The sequence below is a fragment of the Malus domestica genome, chromosome 11 (assembly GCF_042453785.1).
Source record: "Malus domestica chromosome 11, GDT2T_hap1".
Lineage (NCBI taxonomy): Eukaryota > Viridiplantae > Streptophyta > Magnoliopsida > Rosales > Rosaceae > Malus > Malus domestica.
Window position 1 is genome coordinate 30,937,691 of NC_091671.1, and position 20,583 is coordinate 30,958,273.

Consider the following 20,583-nt stretch of genomic DNA (forward strand, 5'->3'; position numbering starts at 1 on the left):
TGTCCACCACTCGAGGACCAGCAACGGAAGAATTCTGATACCAACAAAGCAAGTAGACAACATAATCAGAACCGCAGAAGGAGGCGAGGCAAAGACCCAAACCACCAAAGTGGTTTTGCACACCTTCATTTGTGTGACGGACGACTCGCTCTCGAGGTGGGTAGCAAACACAACGGCCAGAAAACTTTTCTCAATTGAAGGTAAGCATCTAGCAGGCAATTGGAGGATATGTGGGTGAAGGGATGGAAAGACAGAGGAGAAGAGATGTATGAGACACAAAGTGGGGAAATCTGAGATGTTGTAAGGTTTAGGGATTTGAGATATTTTTTGAGCTAATTTGGATTTGGTGCAACAAAATGAAACAATTGAGAAGAAACAACTGAGAACATGTCTCTATAACAGTCACCAAATCTGACACGCGAATGGAAAGATGAGTGATTTTGATGGTGTGGATGTTAATCCACGGTATGAGAATTTGTTGGGGACAGTTCTCACTCCCTTGAACATTTTGTGAGAATTTGTAGGAACCTTCGCCTTTGGGTGAGGGTCGACGTTTTCATGTCCTACTCTGAGGAGCTAACCTCGCATAATTATTTTAATTAAAAGAATTATGTAATATGAGGAATGAGGCCTGATTAAAACAACTTTCAAATTTTCTAGGAATTAGCAAAAAAAATACATGTTTATGAAGGTTCTCTTAAACGTAGAGTTATCTAACTAGCTAGTATTTTTTTTTTAAGGACCTCGGCGGTACGAGAAAATTTTATTGTTATGAAAAAATAAAGTTACACCTAATCAGGGAGGAAATAAATCTTACCCCTCATAAAGCAAGAAAAGCAAATACAGGAAAAGAGGGGGATATAAACCTTACCTTTCTTGAAAAAGAAAATACAAGAAAAAGAGGGAGGACATAAACCATGACCATTTTGAAAAAGAAAATACAAGAAAAAGAGGGAGACGTAGGACAAGACCCCTCTAACTAGGTAGCTGTAATATCATTCTTTTTAATATGTAACCCCCTCAGCTTGTTGATGGTTAGCATCCCAAATGGTTCGGAAAGGGAAGGCAGGGTTTGAGCAGATAGTTTTTGTGAGACAAAAAACATTGTTGGTCGAGACCCAGGATGCGTATGCACACAAGCCAAGGATAAACTCATCACAAGCACCACTGCCTTTGCCAATGCATTGGTTGGAGGGTCCAACCTTTGATCTAACAAATCTTTAAGAAGCAACTCTGCATTTTCATTCATTGATGTTGATGCTGATAGTTGAGACTCAAGCATATCCCCGGGGTGCCTTCCCATCATGACTTCTAGTGCCACCACTCCAAAGCTGTATACATCACACTTATCTGTGACTCGCATAGTGAATGCAAGCTCTGCAGATCAAGGAAAACAAAACAAGCAACCTCAAAACATATCTCAATCAACGAAACAATGCCAAACATGCAGAGTATTGAATTGCTACATTACCTGGTGCCATGTAGCCAAATGAACCAGCAATATGTGTCCAGTTGGATGAGTCACTACTCAATAGTCTTGCTATCCCAAAATCAGAGATACGGGGCTCAAAATCCTGTTCGAGCAATACATTGTTGATGGTTACATCACGGTGCACAATTGGTGGAGTGCAGTCATGGTGCAAGTAAGAAAGTGCATTAGCAAGTCCCTTCACAATTTTGACCCTTGTAGCCCAGCCAAGTTCAGTAACCCCTTCAATCCCATATAAAGATTTTCCCAGACTGCCTCTCTCTAAGAATTCATAAAGCAAGAATATACATCCCCTCCTAGAACAGAATCCATATAGCCTTATGATGTTGCGATGCCGGGTATTTGTCAAAGTTCGGATTTCATTTTCAAAACTTCGAAGATTAATTCCTGGGATATCATTAGAGTCTTCTGTGTTAAGTCTCTTAACTGCAATAACTTGACCTGATTCGAGCTCCGCCTTGTATACTCTACCAAATCCTCCTCTTCCAATGCAATACTTCTCGTGAAAGTCGTCTACGGCCTTGATAACTTCCCGAAATGTAAATTTAACTTCTTCTTGCATTATCATCGACTCAATATTCTCAAATTCTTTAGAACTTTTGATTTTCTTAAGAACGGCCTCGGATTTCTTCCGAAACTTTAAAATCAGAGCGATGGCAGCGACAACCATTGATAGGCCACAAACCGGTACAAGGACACCAATTAGAACTGTGCTGTTATTCTTTCTGAAACTACATTCCTTTAGGCCTTCAGCATGCCCACATAAGCCAGAGTTTCCAGAAAAAGCATTTGTCAATGCTTTTCGGAAAATGCCACCAGTTGGGATTGGACCCTTCAAGTTATTATAAGAAAAGTCATACCGTTCCAAACGAGGCATGCTGGAAAGTGCTGATGGGATTTCCCCTAAGAGATGGTTGTGTGAGACATTGAGAACCACTAACATCGTGAGCTTGTCCAGGTTTGAAGGTATTGCTCCCGATAGAGAATTGCTGCTAAGATCCAAGGAGTGACTTGTGTATATGTCAGTAATCACCGCTGGTATTTCACCCGATAAATTGTTGTGGCTTATGTTAAAGCTTGTTAAACAGCAAAACGAGCCCTGTCCGCCTGGTATTTCGCCTGTCAAATTGTTATTTGACAAATCTAGTAGCTGGAGGCTACTCAAACTGCCCAGACTCGTTGGAATCACCCCTGTCAAGTTGTTCTGGCTTTCAGAACCTCCAGTTGTTTCAACTGCGAAATCTCTGGTGGGATTATCCCTGTGAGATTGTTTTCCCGAAGCCCTAAGTTTTGAAGACTTGTTAGATTACATACTGTAACAGGAATTGACCCTGATAGCCGGTTGGTTGAAAGATGCAATATTATCAAGTCTTTCAATTTTCCGATCTCCGAGGGAATCGCAGCAGAGAAATAATTATCGTATAGATAAAGGTGTGTCAGTTTTGTCAACAATCCGATTTCATCTGGAATATTTCCATGGAAGATGTTCCCTTGAAGCTGCAAAGAAACCAATTCAGTCCAATTGGAGATAAGGGAGGGCAAGATTGGACCAGTAAATGAGTTGAAAGCCAAACCCAATTCTGAAATCTTGTTCAGATTTGACAGGGACAGAGGTAGATCGCCGCTAATGGAATTTTTGGCCAAGGCCAAGTAGGTGAGGTTGGTACAAAGACTGAGTTCAGAAGGGATCGAAGAGTTTAAGAAATTCACCTCAAGATTAAGATACTGGAGTTCTCTGAGTTGGCCTATCGAGGATGGAATTCTTCCTTGTAAGGAATTTTGAAACAGGTCAATACGCTGAAGGCGAGACATCAAACCAATATCTTCAGGAATTTGACCACTGAAAGAGTTTAGTTCTGAATGGAGATGTTTAAGCTTGGGAAAGCTTGTTGGAAGTCGCCCTTGGAAATAATTGTCGCTGAGATTGAGATACTCAAGCTTTCCCAGATTGGTAAATACTGCTTCTGGTATTTGGCCAGTCAAGGCATTCTCAGACAAGTCCAAGAACGTCAAGTTCCAACATTTAGATATAAACGCTGGGAATTTTGATTCCAGATTGTTTTGAGAAAGATCAAGGTATGTCAATAAAGGCATGACGGAAAAGTTAGATCCATCAGGGGTTCTTATTAACTGGTTTTTTCCGAAAAGCACATACCTTACCCGTTGGAGATAGTTGAGCTGGTCGGGAATTGTACCATGGAGATCATTGTTGTAGAAGCTGAGATACTCCAACTTCGTTAACTTACCTATCTCCTCGGGTATTTCTTGAGTGAAATAGTTGTTGCCCAAGTCTAAGATAGTGAGCCTGGAAAGCTTGCTAATGGCAGATGGTATAGGGCCGGTGAAATTATTGCCATTAAGGTTGAAGTGAGTGAGACTGAGAAATGGGGTGAAGTTGAATTCGGTTAGTGTGGCAGTGATTTTGCGGTTGGAGAGGTCTATTTTGGCAACTGTTTTGGTGTTTTGGTTGCAGACAATGGCAGTCCAGTTGCAGAGGTTGTTGAGGTTTGTACGAGACCATGAACTGAGGGACGATGGTGGAGAAGCAAAGCTACTTTTCCAGCTTATCAGAGCTTCTGCCTGACTTCTTGGGGGTGACGTGGCTTTCAATGGAAGCAATGAGAGCAAGAAAATAGGAAGGAGAAGAAGAAGAGGCAATTTCCGAACTGATTTCATGGTGTGTTGATAGCTAGTTGCTGTTATGTTTGATAGCATTTGAAGTTATGTGTTTTATCCAAGGCTCTAAGCTCTATATATATATAGTTGCAGTTCTTTATGCAGACCAGATTTGTTTGTCTCATTTTTTCGTAGTGCATGTCCTCCCCCTCCCCCTCGGCTTAGCTTCACCGAACCTTCACAACGACGGATAGGATGGTGCAACCGCAGAACACGCTGACGGCCAAGCGAGCGAGTCTTCCCGTTCATACTGCCGAGTTCTCTCTTTGTGTAAGTGCTTAATGCACAAACCAATTGTTTATGTAACTGCCATGATTGTGCTTTAGCCTTTTCCAATTGTTTCTCTTGTGCCAATTATATCATTTTTTTTTATTCATTATCATATACTTTCTATTGTCAATGTCTAATATGTTAATTTTCCAATTCAAAAAAGAAAACTAACTGTAGTTTCTTTACTTTTCCGTTAGCTTCTCGAAGCCGACATTAGCTTTTTTGTACATCAACTCAGTGAATCTATCGGTGGAGAGTGAATTCCATATCAAGGAAATTGATGTCTTGCATAATAGTTTAAACAAGAAGTTTAGCCCACGGGTTGCAGCAGAGATTAACGATAGATCTTAAACATCATCTGTATAGATATATAAAAGCTATTTACATAAAATATATAGTAATTGTAAATAGCTTCACCGTCTACACCAGTATTATATACGCACAAAGAGTCGTTCAAAATATAACTACTATTTTACAAATGTATCCCCGGAATTGTGGTGTGCTTTGACCACTCACTGCTATTCCAAAATGAACATTAAAGAGTCTATAATTCTCCATTTCAGGTACTTTTTTATTCTTCTTAAATTTTATTTTCTTAGATAAAGAACATCTGCATTTGGGTTACTTTTATAAAGCCAAAAATTTGAGTGGCGAGATGATTATGAATTCATAGACCAAAACTTTAATAAGTCATTGATCAAGTTCACTTTTAGAGAACATTTTGATGTTGATGGTCAATTTTAGGAACCATTTTGATGTCGTTGATCAATTTTAAAGACCATTTATGAGAAAAATGACTTATGGGATCTATTTATGTATCACATCAGCACTTAACATATTTTTTTAACATAATTATGATGGAAAGACCGCATTAATTTGCAACACCTATTTTCAGGAACTACATTGATTGATTTTCAATTTCAGAAATCATCTCGATGGTGATGGTCAATTTCATAGGCCATTTGTGATAAAACCCCATAAAAATATGCATGACAACTTAGTACCAAATTATATCAATGTCAATACTGCGAATTGTTGCGTCATGGAAGTTTAATAAAACAAACAACGAATTGCAGGAGAATTTAACAGAAAAGAGGTGCATAGTTTTAAACCACAAAAACCTTTCAAGTTGTAAACTGGACAAACCGTGGTTCCTTCAATTTTTTTCGAAAACGGAATAGCAGTCGAAGAACTACTCAAAAGATAAAAGCCCTCAATTTCTATGGTTGGCAAACCGCAGTTTTTTACAAAATACCAAGTTCCTGCTATTCCAAAGTGCGATTCACGTCCTCCGTTTTTCCTGCACCAAGAACAAGAGCACACAAAAGAAAGCATTTACTCCACGATTCCAAAAGGTCGGTACCATGTAGAATAACAGAAATACAGTGTTACTGTAACGCAAAAAGAAATAAGATTGCCACTGGATAAAATATTGAACACAAAATTTTGCAAAAATGAGTAATAAAAGAAGAAAAAAGAAGGCACTCATCACTGATTTAGACAAAAAAGCAGTAAATTATAAGTTATAACAAGGTTTGGAAATACCAACTGATAGGAGAGCCATCTTTCATTACATTCTCCTAAAACTTGCTCCCCTACACATCTGCATTTAACTCATCTAGCATGCTTTCAAGCCTCTTAATCCTAGCCGTAATCTCTGAACCTCGCTTCTCAAACTCCAAAACTCGGCTCTCAAATAAAGGGCTACTGCTGGCACTTTCTTTACCAACGACTCTTCCATTGTCCTTATCTGACTTGGTACAAACCGAACTTTCTCCTGCAATTTTAGATTCCAAACTCGGAACTCCACCCGATAATTTCTCACTGTCACTATCTTCTATAATCACAAAATTCTCGTACTTCTTATTTCTTTTCAAAAGTTCTGGTATTGTTAGCTTATCATCATCATCCATAGGATCTTCAGCTTCCAGAATGTTGCAATTCGGAGCAAACCCAGGAGTTACAAGGGGGTGGTTAACCATCAATGGCAACCGATCAGTACCCTTTGCTTTCTTTTTCTGTGGACTAGCAGCTTCACTTGCATCTTCAAGGCCAGACACTGATTTCTTCCACCACTTGGTATACTTTATGCTAACATCAGCCTCGAAAAGCCTACATGGAAGATATAATTTCACATTCTTGATTTCATTGTTGTAATACTTCCAGGCTTTATCAGAATTGTGAAAAAGTCGCGTAATAGAACATGGAATGTCTTGATCAAATCCAAATTGCATAGCTACACGATGCGGTAGGTAGTGCTCAATGGTACCAAGACCAACTAGCTCACTTACGATCAAACATCTAATGAATGACAGTAATTCATCATTTGAATCAGAACCAGCCAAAACCCATGTTTCCTTTTGTGGATAGTATTTAGGCAAATGCAAGTTCTCAATGACATCCAAGGCGTAAGGGCGCCACTTGAAATCTCCTCCGGCTGAATCTAAAACCTTTCTCAAGTTTTCAACTTCCATGCCATTTAATTTATCCCATCTAGCCAATCTTGTCTCACCAAAATTTATAACATTCGGCTTTGGCCTAAGTTCCAAGAATCTTTCCCACGCCCAAACCTGAAGTAAATGGAATGGTGACTTAAGGGTGACTTGTAAATCAGCACCTCCTATTTCCAATTGGTTTGAAGCTACAATTTTCGTTTTCAACAAACCCAAATCTTTGTAAATGCTAGCAAGAACAGCGGGTGCAAGAGCGATTTTAATCCCCCTAGCTAAATGAATTGCTATGGAGAATACAGGTCTATGTGTTATATCATTATGGTTAAAAACATACCTCGACAACCAATACACAAGAAATGCTTCATGCTCAAATTTGTGCCCGCTCTTAATGAACTTCTTCAACCACAAGCTTGTGGTAGACTTGTTAGCCGAACTCCTGTAAAATTCCTTTCTCTCTTGAAGTAGCTCCTCTTCAATTTCTTTAAGTTGTGTGGTTTCGAGAGGGCTTAAAACAGAGTCCCCCAAAACCGAGAAACTGCCTAAAACCATGACATCCTCCAATGTGATTGTTGTTTCACCCCATGGAAAAATAAACGTATTGGTTTCGGGACACCATTTCTCTGCAAGCCCGTATACCAAACTGTTTTGCCTTCGTATTTGGTACGTTGAATTAAGGATTGCTTCATAAATACCAACCGCCTTCCATGAAGATTGGTGCACAGAAGCCATTTGATCAACCCAGGATTTCCAATCTTTTGTTCCTTGTTTCCATCCGTGGAACTCAACTTGCAAAGGCCATTTCTTTGGCTCGAAACGGGAAGGGATGGAGGAGAAACTGTGAGGGAGCTCAAAAGGAAGTTCAATGGTGGAAATTGGCAAAGTGGGTTTTAGAAAGTAGGCTTTTTTAAGAAAGGGGTTTCCGCCGGATGGCGGAACCATCAACTCCTCCCTCTCTTCAACCATTGATTCCAGTGGGTTCTCCATCTCACCAAAGCTCAAGACCTCTCTATCCCTCTCGTTTTTTTGTTCTTTTCAGTTTTATGGGTTTGAATAAAACCTCAGCTCAAGCACAAAAGAAGTGTGGAAGGGGGTTCGATTGAATAATACGAAAAATGGTTTATATGAGCGCGAGCGTCCAATCGTATGCCGTTTAGAGCGCCCTTGCGGCTTCTACGCAAAACAAAAACAACATGAAACACGGCTTCATCATTCATTCGAATCACGTTGGTCCTTTTTTCCCCTTTTTTTTTATTGAGAATTCCAAAAGTTATATCACAGATTCACAAATACATGAATTTAAATTAAGTGCACACTTATTTACCATATTTTCTCATCATTTTAGGATAATGGTAGAGAGACTAAATTTGAAGACAAAATTTGTAAAGGAAGTGATGTGTCAACAATAGAAATAAACACATTTATCAACGCTTAAGTAATAAATCAATCATTAAATTCTATATCCTTTGGTTTTCAAAATTTTGTCTACAAATTTAATCTTTCTAAGAGCATCTTCAAAAAGAAATGTCTAAATCAGCAATAGTGGTAATAAAAGAAATCAGTAATGTTTTCTAACTGAGAACCCAAATCTGATGTGGCATGACATGGAAAGACATCTCTTCTCCTTGCTGCCAAATTTGACAGGAGCATTTTTGTCACAACCATTTAATGTGGTGTATGCTCACTATCCTAAGTAAAGGATGGAAGATTCCCTAGGTAAAGTGGAGAATGGGTCAACAGGTTGGCCAGTAAAAACTTCTCCATCTAGAGCTAGTCTGAAATTTGTGACGCAATTTTGAGCTCCAGATATATCATCAGGGGAAAACAACAAGAATGTGGTTATTGGGTTGTGAAGAATGTTGAGGTCCCACGGTAAAACTAATCGGCAATATGAAAAATAGCCGAACTACTTATAAGCATATGCAAGATCCCTCTCATTATTAATGTGGAATCTTATTCTCAACAAGTCCCCTTACCTATGTTGAACATGTAGCTTTCCTGTCGTTGTGGCTACGAAGGTTTGTTTTTGCTTCTCTTCCTGAGGATTGCATTGGTAAGAATGTTTTTCCAATTGCAAGCATGTTTGTCACAGGGGAAGAGGGATGCTCTTGCGCCCGCCGTCCTTTCAAGTCTTTACAGAGACTTAGCTTAAGAAGCAAGCTCTTTCTTGTGGGGAGGAGGTTGTGGTTACTGTTCCGTTTCAGTTCTTGCACTTGTGGACTTCGGAGAGGTTTCAACCGCTGATAGAGAGTCCCCCGAAAGCTCTTAAACCTCGCAACGCGAGCCTAGGGCCACCCGGTGGCACAAAGTAACTTCTAAATCAATTAATCTGCCTCTTGTGAGAACTGTTTTTATTAACAAAGCCTGAAGGGTCTCTCCAGGATCCTATGGGGATTTGATGACCATGAACGCAAACAACAAAAAAAGGTGCTCTGGAATAAGTAAAGAAAACAAAGCCTGATGACTGCATGGAGAGTGCTACGTATCAAACTCAGAGAGTTGGATTATTAACGAGGGTTGCGAATATGGAGAAACTTCTGGGGGTAAACCCAAAAGAGAAACAAAATCCTTAGGCCACAACTCTTCATTATTATTAAATTTAAGGGTAAAAGACTGTTTACTACCCTAATGTTTCGTGGTTTTCAACATTTAGTACATCAAGTTTTTTTCGTCTCAGAGTCATACCTAAAGTGTAAATTTTGGGACAGTCTCATACATCCGTTAGTCAAACTGTTAAGTTTTTCGTTAACTGTGACGTAGCGCACTGAGTGGGCGCCACGTGTCATCCACGTTTTTTTTCTTTTTTTCTTTTTTCTTCTTCTTCTTCCTTCTTCTTCTTCTTCCTCCGACTGCAACTTTCTGCTTTTTTTTTTTTTTTTTTTTTTTTGCTTCTTCCTTCCTTCCTCCTTCATTTCCCTTTCTTCCCCTTCTTCCTTCTTCTTCCTTCTTCTTCCTCCGAAATTTGGGGAATGTTTTTTTTTTTTCTTTCTTCTTCTTCTTCATCTTCTTCCTCAAAAAAAAAAAAAAAAAAACACTTTCATCTTCCCCCAAATTCGGAGGAAGAAGAAGAAGAACGAAGAAGAAGAACGAAGAAGGAGAAGAAGGGGAAGGAAGAAGGAGGAAGAAAAAAAAAATTTGAATCTGGGCAGATTCGGAGGAAGAAGAAGAAGAAGAAGAAGAAGAAGAAGGAGGAAGAAGAAGAAAGAAAGAAAAAGAAAAAAAAAACAAACTTCCCCAGATTTCGGAGGAAGAAGAAGAAGGAGAAGGAGAAGGAAGAAGAAGGAAGAAGGGGAAGGAAGAAGGAGGAAGAAGAAGAAAGAAAAAAAAAAAAAAAAACATTCCCCAAATTTCGGAGGAAGAAGAAGGAAGAAGAAGGAAGAAGGGGAAGAAAGGGAAAGGAAGGAGGAAGGAAGGAAGAAGCAAAAGGAAGAAGCAAAAAAAAAAAAAAAAAAAAAAAAAAAAGCAGAAAGTTGCAGTCGGAGGAAGAAGAAGAAGAAAAAAGAAAAAAAAAAAAAAACGTGGATGACACATAGCGCCCACTCAGTGCGCCACGTCACAGTTAACGAAAAACTTAACAGTTTGACTAACGGATGTATGAGACTGTCCCAAAATTTACACTTTAGGTATGACTCTGAGACGAAAAAAACATGATGTACTAAATATTGAAAACCACGAAATATGAGGGTAGTAAACAGTCTTTTACCCTAAATTTAAACTATGACAGTCGAAACAGGGTTGTTTGATATAAATTGTTGGCAAAGACTGTTCTATAATCCAGGATCGATTTTAGATATAACAGAACTGAAATGTTTACTGATTTGCCGTTTTGATCCTCTCCTTTTGATTTCACCCTTGGGTTGTTTTATTTATTTTTAATCTTGTCCAATAGAAGCTTCATTGGATCTAGAAACTTCGGTAAGGAGCTCTCACACCAGGCGGGATTAGCGTCGGATCAGGTGAGACCAAATTCAGGAGAGTCTCATGCTTTTGTGAGAAGCACCCTAGAAATGACGTGATCTGACACCCCTAAACCAAGTTTTTTTCCCTACTCAATGGCATTTGTGTCATTCGAATTGCACATATGATAGACTTCATTCATGTTTCCGACTTCAAATTCCCTATCAGCACATAAGGACATTTCATTCTAAATTATTCTAATTCACAGAGAGGGGACTCAAACTTGGTGTAAGGTGGGCGGCAAACTGGCTGGCCTAACCCACGTATGCAAAATGAAGTTGTTTTTCTACTACAAATTGCATAATCTCTTTACATCCCCAGAAAATTGCTGGGAAGATAAATGTGGATTTGGTTGGAAATTCACTGTGGGATTTTTTCCAATTAAAGGAAAGGTTAACTTTTAGAGGTCGCACTTGGTGCGATGGCAAGTGCCTTCGCCCATAAGCGGTAGGTCTCGGGTTCGAGACTTGGGAGCAGCCTCTCCATAAATGAGGGTAAGGTTAGCCGACATTCACCTCTCCCAGACCCTGCATAAAGCGGGAGCCTTGTGCACTGGGTACGACCTTTAAAGGAAAGGTTAACTTTTGGTAATGGAAATAATAGGAGGTTGTTTCTCTTAACACAAATAGAAGAACAAATTAATGTTGAAAAAACAAAACCCATTTTTGGTATGGTCAAAGAAAATAGAATGCCCGGCTGTCCCTCTATATTTAGCAAACTTGACCTTGTCTGTTTTGGCTGTCCGAACTCAATGGTTTGGATAGAGAGAGCAAGCAAAAGAAACAATGTGCGGGATCAAGCTCTTGGTTCTTGAAGGACCAGAAACTAGCCTTCTGGTTTTTCCAGAGCCGAGGGTGTTTTTGTAACGTATCAGATCGATATCCCTCATTTGTCTAACCAATTTCTCAGGCTTGTTTCGTCTGTACTTCTTGGTTTCTTGGATCGAGTCGCGTACCAAAGTTTTGAAATTCACTTGGTATGTTATGAGTGGTTTTTTCGAGGAATCCATGCAAGATTTGGGATGACAATTTGAAGGTGGTTGATCGGAGTAGAGTTGACGAGGCAAAAGGAAAAGATGAATTGCTTCCAATGTTGCATGTCAGAAGAGAAAATCACCAGGAAGTCGTTAAAAAAGAGTATCAAGGAATACCATGACACCAAAACTTTAGCCTCTTTTGCTAACATTTCGTTCAAAACAGGTAAATTCTTCTCTTGCCGTATATCTTCCCTAAAAATCAAATGACACCATTACATCAAAAGACAGACATACATACATATAATATACATGATTACTCTCTAATAGGGAATGGATCTGCGACGAGGACTTACTTTCCAATCGTTAAATCATGTTAGGGATTATATCATGCATTCGTATATCAAAGATTTATGACGTCTTTCAACACTTTGGTCCATCAATCATGTATTCATATTCAAGGGCTGCAATTTATCAGTTTTTTTTCTTTACATTTATACATATACATACATATATTTATCTTTATGTGATGTGGAAGATTTTACATGAAATATCCCCAATTTATTTGCCTTTGGTTTGATGGAGATTTGTCCCTTTGAAGGCTAAGATTGGTTTTACCGTATAAAAATCGACCTTCTCTCCTTGTTATATTTATCACAAATTGTCCAATCTTCTGAAATTGAAAGTTGGCTGCAGATCCTAATATATAATTACTAGTAATACTTGGCAGTGTGGAACAGCTAGTTCAAACTGTTGGCCTCTAAGTTTGAGAATTTTAACCTGCAGACAGCAGCAGGAGGAAGTACATAGCGGAAGAGATAGCAAAGGTTGGCAAAGGAAATATTTCGGCTCAGATTTTTGCTTTCCGGGAACTTTGTGTTGCAACTAACAACTTCCATCCAGACAAATTGATAGGCGAAGGCGGTTTTGGGAGGGTTTACAAAGGGAAACTTGATGGCACAGAACAAGTACTATTTCCATCCCTCTCTCGTCATTCCATACTTTTGTTTTTCCCCTTAATATACAATAATTTAGTTGAATCATAACCCCTCGTGTTCGCTCGTTTCAGGTTGTTGCTGTTAAGCAACTAGACAGGAATGGATTCCAAGGAAACAGAGAGTTCCTTGTAGAAGTTTTGATATTAAGTCTTCTTCACCATCCCTACCTCGTCAATTTGGTTGGGTATTGCGCGGACGGCGATCAGAGGATTTTGGTGTATGAGTACATGGCGAATGGATCCCTAGAGGACCATCTTCTTGGTAAGCACCAATTTACTTATTTGCATTTGCACTTTCCAGGCACTTAGTATACATCAGTAACATTTCTTAACACTTGTTTTCTGATCAACAACAAAACTTTGGATCTCAGATTTAGCTCCAGGAAAAAAGCCCTTGGCTTGGAATACTAGGATGAAAATTGCAGCAGGGGCAGCAAAAGGACTTGAATACTTGCACGAACAAGCGAATCCCCCTGTGATATACCGGGATTTCAAAGCATCCAACATACTTTTGGATGAGAACTTCAATCCAAAACTCTCTGATTTTGGTCTTGCAAAGTTAGGTCCAACTGGGGGTAAGACTCATGTATCCACCAGGGTGATGGGGACCTATGGCTATTGTGCACCTGAATATGCACTCACAGGGCAGTTGACAACGAAATCCGACATTTACAGCTTTGGAGTTGTGTTTTTGGAGATAATCACAGGACGGAGAGTCATAGACAATAACAGACCAACTGAGGAGCAGAATTTAGTTACTTGGGTATGTCCATAATTTTATAACTTCTCAAGCTATTTCGGCAAAACTCTTTGAAGTCCTTCTATAATGGCCAATTTCCCTCAAATTAACAACACGATTTTTTGCAGGCACAACCATTATTTAAAGACAGAAGGAAGTTTACATTAATGGTAGATCCATTGCTAGAAGGGAAGTACCATATCAAGGGTCTTTACCAAGCTCTTGCTGTTGCAGCAATGTGTCTCCAAGAAGAGGCTGCTACACGACCGCTGATCAGTGACGTTGTAACGGCGTTAGAGTATTTAGCCGTAGATGGTGAAGCAGATGATACGAATGGTGATGGAAATGTCTGACACTACTGATGGTGCTAGTGTTGAGGGTAAGGAAGGTACATGATGAGAAAATGAGCCTATGGATTCTAATGTTTCATGAAATCGAAATGTGATCATATCCTGTTGTGTTGTAGCTAGCTAGGCTGCTCTGTAAAATACCAACTCCGTGCCATTACCCAAAAATCACTTCTCTTATCCACTTTTGGTGTTAGCATGCTGGTGAGATTTTTGGTGATCATTCTTTGATTAGAAGTTTGAACATAAAAGAATTGGGGAAGGGTGAGGCACTTTAACTAGGCAGGCTCAAATGGCCCAAAAAGAGAACAAGCTTACCCCAATTCAAATGGGAGCGAGGTTCAAACCAGGATGCATGGGGTGGAAACATAGTTCTAAACAACTGACCTAACTCACATATGAATTTAATTCTTGTACAAACTTATGCAAAGATAGTATGATTGTTTAGTTGGTTTCAACAACTCTTTCAGTTTGTGCTAATTGTTGTACCAATGTCAAATTGCAGCCATCATTACTCTTCAATATAAAGTATAAATATTTAGGTGTGTTTGATTCATAGTGTGCATGAAGGATTAAAGGAATGTAGGAGGGTGAGACACTTATCCGTATTGAGAATTTGATATGGCAATATTTGGGCTCAACCCGTGCCTGTGCCCACCCCTATGTCCAATAAACTCATGTATTTTGATCCGGATTTGGATCCTCTCCTGAGCTAATGGAGAGGATCCTCCTGACCAAGTGTTATGGGCCGTTGGATTTTCATCCAACGGCTACAAACAGGTGGGTCCTTTTAAAATTATAATAATTATAGCCGTTTGATGAAAATCCAACGGCCCATAACACTTGGTCAGGAGGATCCTCTCCGTTAGCTCAGTAGAGGATCCAAATCATTTTGATCCTATAATTAACAATTCACTATAGTAATATAAATACAATTATTTGTTTAATTATTATTCATATAATATTGTTAGTACTATCATAGGTGTGTGACCTCTTAAGTTTTAACTAAGACTAAGACTGGAAGTGAAATTAACTATAAGTTAATTTAATTCCACAAGTCATGAGTGACACCTAACAAAATGTCATGACAACCTGAATTAGATAAAAGTATTCATGACTAATCATGATCCTTTTTCAAAACTTGATTGTAGTTACTATGCAATTCGGTTCTTTTTTATCAACATTATCTCGATTAAATGATATGGAATAATGTCAAATCACAAGTGAATATTTTTAATCACCATGAGGTATCTCATGTTGAGGGTTCTTCTTAGAACAATTATAATAAGGTGATAGATTTCTTGTTGCCCATTCATATGTCTCCATACTTATACATATGGACCCAAACAGTACACAAAACCTTAAGCTTAAGAACTATTTGCATACTACAACCTTTTAATGATTGGTCATAAAATAATTGAGGAAGGGTGAGGCACTTTGAATAGGTAAGCCCAAATGGCCCAAAAAGAGAACTAGGGTGCATGTGTGCATTTATTTTTGTGTAGATTGATTTATAGACAAGGTTCTAAAAGATGTTATGTCACAGCCCGTTCCGAAATACTTTTATCGAATGTGTGAAAAGACTATAATGCCCTTGGGCGTTGAGATGAGTCGTATGTGACATGATTTTAGAAGTGGACCAATATAATTATTTTCCTAAGTTTTTGGGGCCAATGAGAACTAAACCTTGGTTAGTTGTGATTGGTGTGTAGATTGGACCACACACACACATCCACATTACTTTATCTCTCTCTTCCCTCCCGTGTTCTCTCTCTATCTCTCGGACTCTCTCTCTCTCTCCTTCTTCTTGTATGGACAAACACCAAGGACCTCTCAAACCTCACTGATCGAGGAAGAAAATGATACCATTGTGTTCGTGAAGCCCAGACGAGTCGATTGATACCCATTTCAGGTAAGGATACATTCGAAAACCCTAGTTTTTCATAACCCCTTATTTGTGCATTGTTCATGCACACGTAATTATGGATGTTTTTGAGAGTTTGAAGCTTGTAGGAAGCTTAGTGAGGTCCCAAGGAAGCTCGAAGTGCTTCGTTTGAAGGTTTTGGACGTCGGGATCGTGTGGACGAAGTTTGGCCGATTTTCTTGGAATTCTCCGGTGAGATCCCGTGACTTTTAGAGCTTTAAATTAGTATGATCGTGTTCTACAAGTTAAGAGCTTCATTTTGGTATAAAATACGTGAAAAATGGTGCAAAAACGAGTGAGAAATGGGCAGTTGTAGGTCTGCCCAAAATACGACGCCGGTGACACAGTTCTGGCATTTGGAGGTTGAAGACAATGCGCGTGGGCCGCGCGTGAGGCCGTCCCCTCCCCGGCGCGTGAGCCACCTAAAAATTTATCAAAAAATATCACGATGTTTGTGAGGTTGTATAGGTCACGTTGGTATATTTAAACACCAAAATTGAGCAATGTATAAGAAGTTATTAGCTAGTTTTGCTTATGTGCTTTAAAATAACATTTTTATAGTTAATTTGCATATAGGTGAGATTTATCCCGTGGACAAGCGTATCCACTGGCGACTCGGGGCCTACGACCCTTCGACATACCAATGAGTGGGTTTTTGTTTTCAGTATATACTTATATACTTGATATATTTCCCAGAAATGCATTTTTAGGTAAGTATGCTTTGAAATAATATGTCAAATGCTTTTATATTCTGAATATGCATTTCATGATTGCATATATATATATATATATAAATGTGGTGTTGTGGAGGCACAGGTAAGTCCAGGTAAGTTATGTTTGATTATGTGAATCATCGATGATGTAATATGTGATTGAATAATGTTGAGCTCATAAAACTGCACCTAGGGTGATTGTGATTTAGCCAGAGTTACGAAGTACATGCCTGTTTAATTACGTCACCTCTCGCACTATATGCTCAAATTGGATCCAACTTAAGTGCACAGTCTTGTTGTATATACCTTATTCATGGTTCCGACTCGTAGGTGACTAGCGATTTATCGCCCGGCTATTATGAGAAAATAGAATTGAGCATAATTATTTTTCACCCAATTTTGTCGTACATACCCTTTTCAGTGGTTCCGACTTATGTGCAGTATATTGTCGTATAGGTCATAGTAATGACTCCGGCTAGATTGAGTTTGAGCTATGAATTCAGCCGTACAAACTATCACAGGAGTTCCGGCTAACATATCATATTTCTATGAACTTATTCTCACTTGCATTGCTTACTCTGTCATATCTTGGCATGGCATATATATGCTTATGATTATGTGAAGTATGATTTGAATTGATATATTTTCATATTCAATTATGTATATGCTTATATTCTGATTCTGGGAAAATATTATACATGTTTTACAGCGAGAGGTTAGTATATTGATAAATGAAATGATTTTGTAAAACTTTTGTTTTGCCCACTCACGTTTTCTGTTTTGTGCCCCTCCAGGTTCTAAGTAAGCTTGTTGTTGGTGGCTCGAGACCGTCGGCTGTTCTGACTTATCTAAATAATAGTAGGACATTCCTGGTACTGTATAACTAGTACTTGTCCTACTGGACTGCACCTAGACTTTATGCTATGATTAGGAGTGTTTACTATTGTAACTAACTCCTATCACTTTCTGTTTAGTAGTGCACTCTAGTAATGTGGTTTGTTAATTATTCGTATATTTGTTATCTTTATTGCTTTCGCACTGTGCACATGGTTACGTCACTCTCACGTGACGGCCAACATGCCTTGACCTCGGTCGGGGTGTGTCATGTTAAGCGCTAGTTGGGCGGTGGGCTAGAGCCTAGCGCTTATTGGCTAGGTGGGGCCTATACTACTAGGTAGATTTAAGTACATTTATTATATATTTGTATAGATAAATGTCTATTTATACTTACAAAAATGCATAATTGTATTAGGGTACACAAAATAAAATGACATATAGATTAAAGTGTTATAACATATTGGAAATATGGGGAACAAGCAAATAATGAGTGTTCATTTAAGTATTCAACAAGTCTCTTACAATTTATTTAACAAAAACAAAATCTAAAATGAAAGTTAACGATTTTCTGTCTAAATGAGAGTTGCGACTTAGGCGAGTGCCTAGGCATGTTTAGGCGGGCTAAGTAGACACCTAGGCAAACTAGATGAACGTTGAATGGGGTTTAAACACCCTTTCTTAATTTTCAAACGCTTAGGGATTACTCGAAAAGGTGGCCAACCAACTAACGCCTAAGTGGGGCTTAGGTGGAGATTTTTAGAACAGCATGCATAAATGGCATGATTTCATTCATTTGGTTTCAAGATTATTTTCAGTTGTGTGCCAATTGTTGTACCAATGTCAAATTCCATGCATTTTTATTCTTCAATATTAAAAAAAATATGATTTCTACACACTTATTTTCTCTTTCTATCATTCTTAGTTATTTTTGTTTTTTATTTTCATTTACTTTATTTAAATTGAATGCGAGAAATAAACAGGGATACATGAAAAGAAGATAGTGTATGAAAATTTTTATAATTAAAAAAATTGATATGAACTTTGTTGATCGGGAAAATGAAAAAGGCACGAATTATTATAAGGTTTGTGTGTTTGTAGTAGTAAAGTTCTGTTCAAATAAAAAAAGGTGCTTTCAAATGGATGCAGCAGGTACTGTTTGTTTGTAGTAGTAAAGTTCTGTGGCAGCGAAACCATGTTTTTTGCCGCTTGCTGACTTTTACAGTGCCAGGATTTGCCAAAGAGCAGTAGGGTTTTGAAGATCGCGAAAAAAGGCACTAGGGTTTTGCACTTTTTTTCCCTTGCCATTTAAGAAAGAATAACGGGAAGACTACAATTTTAAACAAATTTTACAAATTAAATGCTATATCACCAATAGAAAATAAGCATGTTAATCTACGCTTAAGTAACAATGCAATTATCAACAACCACATCATTTAGTTTGTCGATTTGATTTAAAAAATTTGATCTCCAATTTTAATAAATGATTCAAATGTCTGAACTTAAACATGCATGAAAACACTAATCCTAGGAAAATTCTAGCCCTAACCCTGAGAACAACTCCAACAGTTGGGGTTAAAATTTAGGTTTTAACTAAAAAACAGTTTTCCTCCTCCAATGGTTTTGGCTTAAATTTAGTTCGAGATTATTAAAGAATAAATTTAAACTAATTTTTCTTTTCGGTAAAATTTTAAAAAATCAAATGTATGTAGATTGCCCAAGTTTATTTAAACACTTTAACCTAAAAATATTTAAATTCTGATAAATAATGAGAAATTACTAAACATACCCGATGAAAATATTTTAGATATTTTTTTATTGTTAAATTTGTCTATATTCGATCACAGTCATTGGATTTAATATACTTGTAAATTAGATTTAAAAAAAAAAAGAATTTGAATATGGACTATAGGATCAACCAACGACCCATTATTTCCAGTCATTGGATCACAAAAAAGAAAAGAAAAAAAAAACTGTTTGCTCGTGCAAGTGACCGACATGTGTCAACCTGCTGGGCCCTTACGCTGACTACCCTGTCGCCTGTGTCGCGTGGAAGAGCATTGGGCACGTTAGTGCACCGAGACTGGACTTGGGTCCGGCATGTCCACGCGCAGTGGTGAGCTAGAAAAATGGTTTGGCCCTTTTTTTGGGCTAAATCTCCCCAAATTTTAAGTTATCTTAAAACTTGTTTTAGGACCAATGGTTGGAGACAATTTAGATGGATTTAAAACCTAATTTTAGATTTTAACCCAACAATTGAAAATGGTCAAACTTTATAAAGTGACCAATAATGAATCCCCAAGTCACCAGTAATGAAAACATAATGCTTATTATTATTTTTTTAATATTTAGCAAGTAAATAGTTGTTATTTAAATGTAAATAATGACTGTTCATTTTATTGTAATAGAGCCTTCATTTTTTAAGCTTCTCATTATCCGTAAATGTCTCACTGCCCTTAACACTTTTTTTTAGTACTCCTTGAACCTACTGATTTACAAGTTTGCAACCACCCTCACTGAAGACTTTCTATATATTTGCCTCCATCCAATCAAACGCTAGGCTCTCAGCAACCAATGGAGCTCGCCTCTTACGAGATTAGGCCTATTCCCTTGGCGTAGGAGGACCAAAAAAAAAAAAGATGAATTTTTTGCTACTCAGTTTAACTTTTTATCTCTAGCAACACTTTATATTTTAACAAATTTTGAATAATTTTTTATTAACACTTTAAACCCAACCCACTCATTTTTTAAAACGGAAAGGGATCATTTCCGAATCCCTTCCACCTAATCCTCCTCATCAAACAATCTGAGCCTTGAAATTTGATTAAATGACTAAAGTTATTATAACTTTTAAGGTTTTTAGCCGTTAGATCAATTTTCAAGGATTCAGATTGTTTGATGAGGAGGATTAGGTGGAAGGGATCCGAAAATGATCAATTTCCTTCTAAAACAACATTCTCTCTCTTCCTATTCTCCTTGATCAAGGGTCCACTCTTAAGTTTGATTATTTTTTAATATTTAGGAAGTGAATAATTGCTCTCTAAATTTAAAGAGTGACTATTTATTTTCAATATTGATTATTTTATAACATCTGTTGTGATGAATTTTTTGAATTTAGCTCGTCAAAATAGAATTTTAATTGTTTCACATCATCTCTTGAAAATACGACTTTCGGATAGTAGAGTTTGTTTGTGTTCGTTAAACATAGTCTAAC

At 38.0% G+C, this 20,583-nt stretch overlaps 2 protein-coding genes and 1 pseudogene across 2 annotated transcripts; 1 reads left to right on the forward strand and 2 right to left on the reverse strand.

Moving 5' to 3' along the window:
• Nucleotides 1-977: 977 nt before the first annotated feature.
• LOC103423010 (MDIS1-interacting receptor like kinase 2-like) lies at nt 978-4,405 on the reverse strand (annotated as a pseudogene).
• Nucleotides 4,406-6,030: 1,625 nt separating this feature from the next.
• On the reverse strand, nt 6,031-7,872 carry LOC103423009 (uncharacterized). Its single transcript, XM_029089415.1, has one exon. The coding sequence runs from the start codon at nt 7,870-7,872 to the stop codon at nt 6,031-6,033; it is 1,842 nt and encodes a 613-aa protein (XP_028945248.1).
• A 3,730-nt stretch (nt 7,873-11,602) lies between these two features.
• LOC103413240 (probable serine/threonine-protein kinase PBL23) lies at nt 11,603-14,454 on the forward strand. Its single transcript, XM_008351720.4, has 5 exons — nt 11,603-12,041; nt 12,602-12,783; nt 12,885-13,074; nt 13,184-13,575; nt 13,680-14,454. Exons 1-5 carry the CDS (start codon nt 11,918-11,920, stop codon nt 13,902-13,904), a joined length of 1,113 nt encoding a protein of 370 aa, XP_008349942.1. The 5' UTR covers nt 11,603-11,917; the 3' UTR covers nt 13,905-14,454.
• The last annotated feature ends 6,129 nt before the right edge of the window (nt 14,455-20,583 follow it).